Source organism: Emydura macquarii, unplaced genomic scaffold (genome assembly GCF_026122565.2).
Source record: "Emydura macquarii macquarii isolate MOO-44397 ecotype Brisbane River unplaced genomic scaffold, CSIRO-AGI_Emac_v2 contig_3122, whole genome shotgun sequence".
Lineage (NCBI taxonomy): Eukaryota > Metazoa > Chordata > Testudines > Chelidae > Emydura > Emydura macquarii.
In genome coordinates, this window is record NW_027133259.1 from 7,135,435 (window position 1) to 7,147,434 (window position 12,000).

The window sequence follows — 12,000 nt, forward strand, 5'->3', positions numbered from 1 at the left end:
GTTTTCCCACAGAGGTTCAATAAACCATCCAAGACCACCTGTCTGAAGGCCCCCCACTCTTTTCCCAAAAGACTGATGTAACCTTAAGGATTCAAGGGTGACCTTTAAGTCTCCAGGATTTATGCACCAGCATCAAAAAGAAAGCTGTTCCATCTGCAGCAGTGCCAGTTATTTCACCTTTCATGCCTTGTACCCAGGACCTGTCCAGAAAAAGGGGCAGAAGTTACAAGAGGCATCATCATCCTCCCTCCTCTTCTGCAGCTGCCAGTTCATCTAGGCAAACTGGGTCCTCTAAACAAACATTTTGACCTTTTGGTCAAGAGCAGTCTGCCGCACCCCAGAGTACCATCTTTCTCCACTCCACTATTTTGCCTGTCCCATTTCCTAAGCTGGTTGGTCCCTCATCATCACAGGTCAATGAGTCTTAAGCACAGTGGAACAGGGATACACTAATTTGTTTCTGTCCCTCCTCACCCCCCCACTTCCTCATCGCTCTTCAGGGCCCACTCTTACAAGAACATGCTGCTTCAGAATGTCCAGTCTCTTCCTCTTGTGGGGCTATAGAGGAAATTCCCATATTGCTCAGTAGAAAGGGATTTTATTCCTGATACTTCCTAATCTCGAAAATAAAGGGGGCCAGTCTCAGGCCAATTTTAGATCTAAGACAGCTAAACAAGTGCCTAAAGAAAATAAAATTTTGCATGGTCACTCTAGCTTATGTTATCCCTTGAATAGATCCCAGGGACTGGTATGTTGTCCCTGATTTAAAAGATGCTTATTTTCACATGGCAATTTACCAGAGACCCCTAAAATTCCTCAGGTTCATGGTCAATGGATCCCACTACCAATTCACAGTGCTGCCCTTTGGCCTGTTAGTAGTTCCTCACATGTTCACAAAGTGCATCACTGCAGTAGTGGAGTTCCTCTGGAAGTCAAGAGTCCATGCCCTGGTCTACACTTACCTGGAGATTTGGCGGCAGTCGATGGGAGTTACGCAAACTACACAAAGTAGCTTGTGTAACTCACGTCGACTGCTGTGCTTCCCTTCTGCGCACTGTCTACACTGCGCTGTGCCGAGGGGGTGGTTTACCAGTGTCGAATTCCTAATCGATTGAGCAGGTCTACACTGACCGCTCAATCGATCCAGAAAGGTTGATCTGGCGGCGGCAAATTTGCTGCCGTCATTATAGATATAGCCCATGTATTCCCTTAACTAGTTAACTGGTTAGTGAGAGGTTGGTCCAGGTCTCAGGAACTGTTCAGCATGGCCACTATACAGTCCACCTTCAATGCAATACGGCTCCTCATCATTCAGGAGTCCGAATAGATTTTTTCAGTACAGACAATAGAGTTTATTGGGGCAGTCCTGGACTCTACAAAGGCCGAGGTTTTCTTGCCAAGAACATTGTGGGTCATTGCTCTAGATCTAAAGATGCATCCTGTCACTAGAGCACAAAACTGCCTTAACTTTCTTGGGCACATGTCAGTGTGCACTTACATGGGTGCAGCATGCCAGGCTGCATTTCAGGAATTTGCAAAGCTGGCTGGCCTTGGTGTATTCACCAGACTGTCATCATATGAATGGAGTGGTTCAAGTACCTATTCAGGTATGGTCCTCCCTTGACTGGTGGCTAGAACCCTGAAATGTTTGTATGGGAGTCCCCTTTTCTCCACCACAACAGACACTCACCCTAGTCACAGATGCATCAGATCTAGGTTGTGGAGCTCACTCTAGGTCCCTTTCAGACACAAGGTCTTTGGTCTATCCATGATCTAAAACTCCATAAAAATGTCAGGGAGTTTCGGGCCATCTGTTTGGCTTGCATATCAAGGGGCAGAATTCTTGTAAGCCCTTCTTGGATGTTTGTAAGGCAGCATCTGGTCATCAATCCATACGTTTGCCTCTTACTTTGTCGTGTCTCATCAGTTTAGAGACGGTGCCAGATTTGGACAAGTGGTCATACAAATCCCTGGGCAAGTAGACTTATAGTCCACCTCTAGTTCGAACTACTTGTGAGTAACCTACAGTGGAATGGACATGTGCAATCATTTGAAGAAACTGTTATTAACCTTTTGCTGTAAATGTTCAAGATGTGCTGCACATATCCATTCCAAAACCACCTCTCTTTCTGACTGGAAAGACTCTGAGAGGGGAAGGAATTGAGAGGGTGGAGGATTGCTCCGCTCTCTATATCTACATGCAGAGGCCTGAGACAACAGAGGGCATTCACACTTCCCTCACGGGTGCTGCTGAGGGAAATATCTCCAGCAATTGTGTACAAGATGTGCAAAGACCTACAGTAGAATGGACTTGAGCAACACATTTCAAAGAACAACAGTTACAGAAAAAGTTTTGTAACCATTTCTTTTTGTTTTCTGATAGCTGTTAATTTTCAGTTTGATTTGATTACACACAAAAATGCTAAAAGAACATTAAGGTTGCAAACTCAAGCCATCAGAAGTGGCAGAATAAAAGTTGCCTGTGTAACTTAATTTGGCTTTCTTGTGTGTATGTATTGAAATAGTCTTTAATTACATGATCATATACTATTTTTTTCCAAGCAAGCCGTCCCTCATTCAGTGCACAGAGTGGATGTTGATCACTGCTTAATGAGCATTGTTCAATATTTTGTTTTCTTCTTGTTGTTCAGTGTGTGACTCATTGGCTTATTTACTGCAAACCCTGTTTGAAAGACAAGAATTATTAATTTATTCATGGGCTTTCAGTGGCACCGATCACTTAGTATCAGAGTGCTTCACAAACGTTAATTAATTTGTCTTCACAACACCTTGGTGAAATTCACTACATATTTTCCAAGTTCTGCAACAAATGCAACAGTGGGCCTACAGACAAGTCTTCTTCTCTACGTAGCCCTGATTCATCCCCCATCTTTGCACTAAATGAGGAGGGGTGTTGTGAGAAAAAATAGTTTGATCATGTGGTTAAAGTCTATCAGTATGCATGTGCACAAGGGGGCCAAATTAAGTTTGCACAGGCAACCTTAATTCTGGCATTTCCTAACTTTTGAGGGCTTGTTTGCAACCTTAATGTTCTTTTAACATATTTTTGTGTGTAATATTTCTGTATATATTCATATGCATGTGTAAATAACAAACATGCTATCAGGATTCTGAAGTCTACAGACACTTGCTTGAAATGGCTTAATGTGCAAGGTGAACCAGCATGCCCTGGCTTTGCAATGATTATGTAAATGTAGGGAAACTATTAGCGGTGGGCCTTGAAATGATGACCTACCATGTGGATAACCAGAATGGTCACCTACTGTGCTAATAAGGAGGTGAGCAGCTGAGCCTTTATAGCAATCACATTTGCACAGAGCTGTACTGCCTGGAAACATGAGTCACTCCTTATGCTGATGAATGTGCTTTCTTCTCGAGGAAAGGTTGCCTGGCCGGGAAAGAGTGAAGGACAGTTGGGGAGAGAAGCTTGACTGACTAGCCTCTGTTTACAGAATGGATCCTGGGCTAGTGCAGTGAACATAAATCTGTAAACATAAAGAAGAAGAAGACAATAAAATCTCTCCGCAGAGATCTGTGGTCTCATGTATCTGATTTGTTTAGTATCCTTTCCAAATAATTTCTAAACTACACCCCATGCCTTTTTGCTGAATTGACTCTTCTGAGATACAAAATGTGCTGATAAACAAAAGCTCTTAGAGGAAAGGGGCATAATTTGTTAAACATATTTAGTATTGTGGGCACAATTTAGTATCCAAGTCACAATTCTGCTGGGAATGGATCAAGGGTGGGATTCTTGATGGGTCAGATATTGTAAATGTGAAGCTAAACATAGAGTCAAATACCATAGTTTCCTTATGTACAGTCAAGAGTTTTGGCATTGTGAGGCGTTCAAACTGGCAATTAGTGGGTTGCAACCAAAATGCTGCCAAATGAGGGAGGTCATTGGAAAAACATATAAGCTTCAGACATTAAAATGAGCTTCTTGCAGAGCTGGGGTCTTCTGTGCAGGACTAAGGCATGCTGGCTGTGGTAGCTTATGGTACCTGATGTGTGTCAGTAGAGACTTTCTCTTTTCTGGGATTCTCCCACTGACTTGTTTGTATGACCTCGGTCCAGTTGGTAACCTTTCAGTGCTTCTGTTTCCTCATATATAAAAGGTAGTTAATGCTTGAAAGGCTTAACTAATGCATGCAAAATGAGTATTTAGAATCAACTTATAGAGCTAACTAAACTCAAGACCACATTTTCAAACATGAATCCTGGCTGCAGTGTATCCTCCTGTCTTGAACATATCTTCAAAGGCCAAAACTAACTATTTTTGGAAACTAGAAGTTTTGGACATCAGAGAGCTTTGCTTCTGCTTGCTTTAATTTGCTGTTTTTTGGAATGGAGAAATGATAATCTCTGAACCTTTGTCTAATCTCAGTTTGAAGATCTGTATTCAAGTGTAATTCCATGGAGGGTTTTTTTTGGTAAGATAATCAGGAGTTGTGCCAAATTCTTAATGACTGATCCTTGTCTATCTGGTGTTAGTTGAAAGATTCTGCAGCTATGTCAGACTGAGATAAGTAGTCTTCGGTCACTGTTTTTTCTTTTCAGTTCTGGCATGGACCCTGAGTGTAGCTGCTGCTGCACTGAAGTGTTAATCATGTAACTTGTGTAGGGAAAACAAGCACATCTTAACAAGAAAGCTGAGGTCCTTTTGTTGCCTTTGCCTTCTCTCCAGTTGCAAATTCTTAATTCCTGCCAGAGTTGATACTAATCAATTTATAGCTCATGGTCTTGAGAGCTGTGTTCTCTGTGGCTAGAAAGATGTCTGTCCTGTGACAAGTCCTAAAGTCCATGTACAGTTACTCCTGGGGGAATTCTGCACCACTGTGCATGTGCAGAATTCATGTCCCGCGCAGATTTCCTTGCTTCCCTGTAGAAAATAAGGGGGAAGCAAAAGGAAGCTGCAAGAACGGTCATGTGTCCCTCCCCAGCAGTGCAGGAATAGCTTCTTTCCCAGAGCAGCCTGCAGAGAGGTAAATCACCATAGAGGGTGGGGCTAGGGATGCTTATGGGTGTAGTTGGGAGGGCAATGCCCCCTGCCTTCACCCAAAACCGAGGCAAGGTGACTCGTGGGGGCATATGCCACTGCCCCTCCCCCCATTTCTGCGACCCCACAGCTGCCCGGGTAAGGGACGGTGCTTCTTAGCTAGCTGACTTTACAGTTGGATGTTGCCTCCTGGGTCCTGGTGCCGGTCGTGCTCCCCTTCTATGAGTGCTGAGAGCTGTCCTGTTTTCTGTTCAAGGGTGAGTGCCTGTGGTGGAGCAGGGAAAATGGGGGAAGTGGGGTGAGGTGATGAGGTGGGAGGAAGAGGCAGAGGGGAAGAAAGAGGAATAGGATGGGGAAAGGGGAGATGGGGAGGGGGATTGAGGCAGGGGGCAGTGGGGAGAGGAAGAGGAATGGGGGGGAGTGGGAGCCTGGCGTATGGTGTTCCCTTGGCATAAGCAGCAGCTGGAGCTCCCCCAATGAGCCCTATCCCCCTGCACCACCCTGATGAGCCTCCTGCATCCAGACCCCCATTCCACTGAGCCCCAACAATCTGCACCCAGACCCCCACTTTGTCAAACCCCACTCCCCCAGCACCCAGACCCCTCTGCCAAGCCCCACCTTTAACTGTAAAACATCAGTTTTTGTTAACTACGCAGTGTTTCTGGCTAAATACGACCATATAAATTATTCTAAACTTGTAGACTTTATTAATGACATCCCGGAAGAGAAAAGGGATCAATTCAAATCTCTCCTAACTGAGGGTCAACTTTTAGCCAGAACCGCCCTACAGGCATCTCTGGATGTCACAGACACAACAGCACACTCTACGGCCACTGTGATCGTTATGTGCTGAGCGTCATGGCTTCATTTGTCTGGGTTCCCCAGGGAAATACAGTCCATTGTGAAGGATCTTCCTTTTGATGACCAGAAACTATTCGCCTCGAAGACAGATGAAGTCCTCCACACCCTGAAGGACTCTCGAGCAACTCTCCGCCCCCTGGGGATATATACGCCTGCAACCAAAAGAAAGTAGGGCAGATAATTTCCCTACCAGTGCAAAAGATCCTCTCCATACACCCAACAAGAGAGATACTATGAGACACACAGACAGAGACCTCCAAGGGATCAACCCCCTCTGCCTCAGTCATCAGCGTCTCAATCATCCTCTGCAGAACAAAGTTTTGAGGATTTGATTGAAGGTCTGAGCAACCTCCCCCACCCATCAGGGCTAACACCCTTGACCATCCCTCGTTTTGGACACCATTTGACACCTTTCTATTCAATGTGGACTTCCATCATCATAGACAAATGGGACCTAGAAATAATCCACATGGGCTATTCAATCCCATTTACCTCCATCCCTTCTACCCATCCTCCCGCCCTGTCCCTCTTCAGGGACCCTTCTCATGAGCACCTTCTACGGCAAGAAGTAAATCACCATCTACATCTGGGCGCCGTGGAATAAGTACCATCACAATACAGAGGGAAGAGCTTTTACTCCCATTCTAGATCTCAGCAGGCTCAACAAATTCATAAAGATCCAGTGTTTCAGGATGGTCACAGTAGCAACAGTACCAGCACTGGTTCTCAACCCTCGACCTACAAGATGCCTATTTCCACATAACCATACATCCCACTCACAGGAAGTTTCTCCAATTTACTCTGAAACAGAACATTACCAATACAAAGTTTTACCTTTCAGTGTCTCACTGGCACTGCAAGTGTTCTCCAAAATCCTTGCAGTGGTGGTGTCACACCTTGCAAACAGGGGATAGTAATATTTCCTTATCTCGATGATTGTCTACTAAAAGCTCCCACTCAGGCAGACACCCTCAATGTTACTCACAGGACACTTGCCCTTTTCCTTAGATTGGGCTTATAGATAAATGTACAAAAATCAACTCTAAACCTCATGCAGAAGTTGGACTTCATTGGGGCCCATCTTGACTCCTTGAAAGCCAAAGCATCATTACCAACAACAGGTTCATTACTATGACCAACCTCATTTTTTTGGTATTGAACAGTCCACCCATATCGGCATGAACCTGCCTTCAACTGTTAGGCCACATGGCGGCAGCCACATTTGTAGTACGACATGTGCGTCTTCATATGTGCTACCTTCAGGACTTGCTAACAACTGTCTATATACCACACAAACACTGCCTAAACAGACACCTTACAATGCTGATCAAAGTCAAAGACTCTTTACATTGGTGGACACAACCAACAACATGTACATAGGAGTCCTTTCATCCAGACCCTACCTTCAATGATATTCACAACTGATGCCTCCTTGATAGCCTGGAGAGTTCATCTGCAACACCACACAATTCAGGGCATGTCTCCCTCTGAGACATGGTTACACATAAATCTCTTAGAACTCTGCACTGTTCACAGTGCATGCTTCCGCTTCCTGCCATTGTTCAGGGACCAGATTCTGTGAGTAAAGACCAATAACATTGCCTGCATGTTTTATATAAACGAAAAGGGAGGTGCCTGATCACACTCCCTGTGCCCCTCTCTGTCACAGAGGAAGGACTCTTCGTCTCTCTCCCGGGACTCTCAGCACCGACAGAGCTCTCCAGTGCAGAGGAGATCTACGTCTCAACAGGACTCTTGGCACTGCTGCCAGTCACCGGTGCTGAGGAAGAAGCAAAGAAAAATGGACAGAGAGCGCTCCCCAACTCTGAAACCTGCCAGTCACAGGGATGCTAGCAAAGTGAGATCTGTGCTGGTCCACTTGGACTCGACAGCTGTCAGGTCAGTACCATTGACTGCGGCCCAGCAAAGGGATATGTCAAGTCCGATACTGAGGGAGAGCCATCGGAGTGTGGCCCTGGCACTTCCATCTACACGAGAAGTGTTCGAGGCAGCAAGGGAGCTACTATCTCTCCCGGTATTTCCATCCCCCACCAAGCATGAAGGGACACTGGAGGCAAGAGCTGCCACAGCACTGAGACCCTAGCTGCCATTGAAGAGAAAACTGACGATGTCACAGCACCGGTTGCCTCCTTCTCAGCCATCACTCCCTCGCACCACTCCACCCTGATCACCAAGGAGCAACTCCTTGCAGTTGTACTCTGAGGTGTAATCTTATACCTCCCACAGGAGCCTACACCAGACCAACCACCAGTACCCGATGGCTCATGTGAGCAAACACTTGTCAGCAGCCAAAGAGCGAGAGAGACAGGGACAGCAAGGACCTACTCCCAAAGCCAAGGATGCCAAAAAGCTAGATCTCTTTGGCAGAAAGATCTACTCCACAGGGGGGACTCCATCTGCAGATTGCCAACCAACAGGCACTCCTGAGCTGCTGTGACTTTAACTCCTGGGGCGTAATGATCAAGTTTAAGGAGCTGCTGCCTCAGCAGTCTAGGGCCAAGTTCTTGGCTCTAGTTGAGGAAGATGGAGTGATGGCAGCAGTGTCTCTGCAAGCAGCATTGAATGTTGTGGACTCTGCCACATGGACCGTGGCTTTGACAGTGATCATGAGGAGAAGCTGATGGCTGCAGGCCTTGGGCCTCCCCTATGAAGTGCAGCAGATGGTCCAGGGACCTCCCTTTGAGGGTCCACTGCTGTTGTTGGAGCAGACAGACTCTAACCTCCACAGCTTAAAGGACTCTAGGGCCACCCTAAAGTCCCTAGGGCTACACACCCCAGCTCCGTTGAGAAAGCATTTTAAGCCCCAGCCATTGCCCCATTTCTATAAACCTCAGTCAAGGTAGGATTATAAAAGGAGACGGAGTAGAAGCTATAAAAGGAGGCTTCCTCCCCAGTCCTTATCGGCCCACAGGCCTGGCCAGACTAGACAGTCATCGGGGTCTCAACAAACCTTTTGACGGCATACCAGGACAGTGTCTGGATCCACCTTCCCCAATTTTTGTGAACCAGTTATCCTACTTCTATCAGGTGTGGGTCCATATCACATCAGACCTATGGATGCTATGCACAATACACCCTACAGTTCAGTTCTTCCTCTCCTTTCCTCCCTCCCTGTCCCTCTTCAGCAACCCATCTCACAAGCAACTTCTAATCCAGGAGGTGTGAATGTTCCTGCAAGTTGGAGCAATAGAGGTGGTTCCTCTGGAGCTAAGGGGCAGGGGGTTCTACTACTGTTATTTCCTAATCCCGAAGGCCAACAGCAGTCTCAGACCCATCTTGGACCTATGAAACCTCAACAGACATGAAGAAGCTGAAGTTCTGCATGGTCTTCTTGGCTTTCATTATCTCATATCCAAGAGACTGGTATGCTGACCTTGACTTGAAGGACACTTACTTTCATATTTCAGTTTTCCGAGGCCACAGAAGATTCCTCTGATTCACTGTGAACGAGGTACACTACAAGTTTACCGTACTTCCATTCAGTGTGTCAGCAGCCCCTCGGTCTTCATGAAGTATATGGCAGTTGTCACAGCTCTCCTAATGAAATAAAGGGTTCAAGGTATATCCATACCTCAACGACTGGCTGATCAGAGGTTGGTCCAGGGCCCAGGAGGAGGCAGACGTATGGCTAATACTGTCAGCCTTCCAGAACTTAGGCATGTTGTTAAACATGTAGAAATGAACACTCTCCCTGTCGAAAGAATAGAGCTCATTGGAATGTTCCTCAACTCAGTCCAGGCAAGAGGCTTCCTTCCCAAAGCCTGGTTCCAGGCTCTGGATTTGATCATAGAAAGCCTCAGAAACCAACCCACCATGCTGACAAGAAACCGATGGGGTATATGGCATCTTGCACTTAGTGATGAGATGTGAGGTTGTCTCACAGAGCTTTTCAAGCCTGACTAGTGTCTGTGTATTGAGCAGGCCAGGATCATTTGGACATGGTGATCACCACCCTCCTTTGGTGGCTGGATTTGGAGACAATATGTACAGGTGTCCCATTCTCGAAACCTCAGCTGTCAACGTCTAGTCTTCCGTGCTGGGTTGGGAGGCTCATTTGGGGGCCCTCAGAACCCATGGCCTCTGATCCCAGGCTGAGCTCTCACTTCACAGTAGATGGCTTCTATCACCCTCTGATTTCCCAGTTCTTGAAAGATGTACTCAACACTTACTCTCCTGTGTTTGATTTTGTACATATATATCTCAACCTAGTCCTTTCAAAAGTGATAAGATCCCCCTTTCAGCAGCCCACTACCTTTACTTCTTATGAAGATGGTGTTTCTGGTGACAGTCACTTCCACAAGGAGGGTTTCAGAACTTGAAGCTCTCCTAGCTGACTTTCCTTTTGTAGTCTTCCATAAATTCAGGGTTTCCCTTAGGCCACATCGTAAGTTCATGCTTATGGTGATGTCAACTTTCCAACTGAACCAAACTATTCATTTTCCAGTCTTCTTCCTTAAACTCCAGTCTTACAAAGCTTAAGAAAGGATTTCACACATTAAACGATCGTAGAGCTTTAGCATTCTATTTGGAACACACTAGGTCCTTTTGTAGCCTATGCTGAGAGAGTTACAGGCCAATCAGTGTCAGCTCAGAGAATTTCACATTAGATTTCCAGCTGCATTGAAATCTGTTATGATCTTGCTAAAGTCTCTCCTCCACAGAGAATAAAGGCTCACTCCACCAGGGCTTAGTCCACTACATCAGCATTTCTGAGCAATATCCCAATAGCAGATATCTGCAAACAGCACTCTGATCATCTGTGCATACCTTTTCCAGATATTACCCATCCTCCAGCCTCTTGTGACAATGCCAACTTTGGCAAAGTAGAGTTACAGTCTCTGGTCAGATGAGCCGAAGCCCTTTCACTTGTAAGGACAATTGTTTGAAGGAGAAAAAAAGTTACTTACCTGTACGGTAACTATTGTTCATCAAACTGTATTGTGCACATATACATTCCATGACTCTCCTACCTTCTCCACTACTTTGGACGTTACTACATATGGCAGTGAAAAGGAGTGGAGAGGGAGGTAGCAGACACACCCCTATTATGCTCTCATCTGAGACCACAAGGAGAGCAGGAGTGTCAAAATTCTTTGACTCAGGTGCATTGGGTGCACATACACTTTCAGAGGAATGTATATGTGCCCAACACATCTTGAAGAACAACAGTTACTGAATTGCTCAGTAGCCATTTTTTCTTTACCCCACCAAAAAAAAGCTGTGGAATATGAAGTCTCACTGGGGAGGGGAATTGAGATGGCCTCTTAAATTTTAGGGCTAGTCTTCACCCAATTAATAATCTTAGCAAAGAATGAAAGAATTATAAAGGAAAAGAAAAGTACAGAGTCAGTTGAAACAAGTCCTTGAACATAAGCAGTTTAGAGACCCCTGGTATCCATTATAGTAGAGATCTTCAATGCTTTCTTCAAAGAAGGCAAATACCTTAAAAAAATACCGTAGTCCACCCAGTAGTGAAGAAGACTTTGCTTAACCTCCGTAACTTTATCAATTATTGAACCAATCTCTAACTCCCTCTTCTTGGTTGAGGAGATGGTGGTTTCCAGTCTGTTCCCCAGCTGGATCCTCAGACCAGTACACAGCATGGGTACAGCCCTGCTACTGCTGATTGGTAAACCTTTTCTGGCCTTGGATAGTGCAAAAAAGCTTTCTGGATTTATAATGCTAAATCTCGCTGCAGCCTTTGATGTTCCTTATACAGTACTGATGAAGTGCATACACAGTATAAAGGAGCCAAGTGGGGCAGCCTTAAACTGGTTCTCTGCTCATTCCTGTCAGATGTATCTCTCAGTGATAATGACCCCAAACTCCTTTCATATGCAGGTGTGTAAGTCTTAACTGTTCTCTCCCTTCCTCTTTCATATCTCATGAGATCCCAGACTGGTGCCACTAATATGTAGACGGCGTTTACCTATGTAGCCACTACTATTGCCAAGATGTCCGAAAGAGATCAGAATGAAGAACAGTTGGTTTGCGATCAATCCAGGAAAAACAGAGGTGACACACTTTGAGGAATTTGCCATCAACTTATCTGAAAAATTAAGTTCAACACGTTTAAATTGATCTTAGTATTAAAAACA

The 12,000-nt window shown here is 45.4% G+C and overlaps 1 protein-coding gene across 6 annotated transcripts in view; it reads left to right on the forward strand.

Moving 5' to 3' along the window:
• Positions 1-12,000, forward strand: part of RIMKLB (ribosomal modification protein rimK like family member B) — a 74,710-nt gene that overhangs the window by 26,211 nt on the left and 36,499 nt on the right. The window contains exon 2 of one of the 6 annotated variants that reach the window (XM_067531104.1): positions 11,793-11,917. The exons of the other annotated variants lie outside the window; for them this stretch is intronic. Within the exon in view, the coding sequence (XP_067387205.1) occupies positions 11,857-11,917 (61 nt within the window). The 5' untranslated portion in view covers positions 11,793-11,856. The remainder of the gene's footprint in view (positions 1-11,792; positions 11,918-12,000) is intronic. 6 annotated transcript variants of the gene reach the window in all.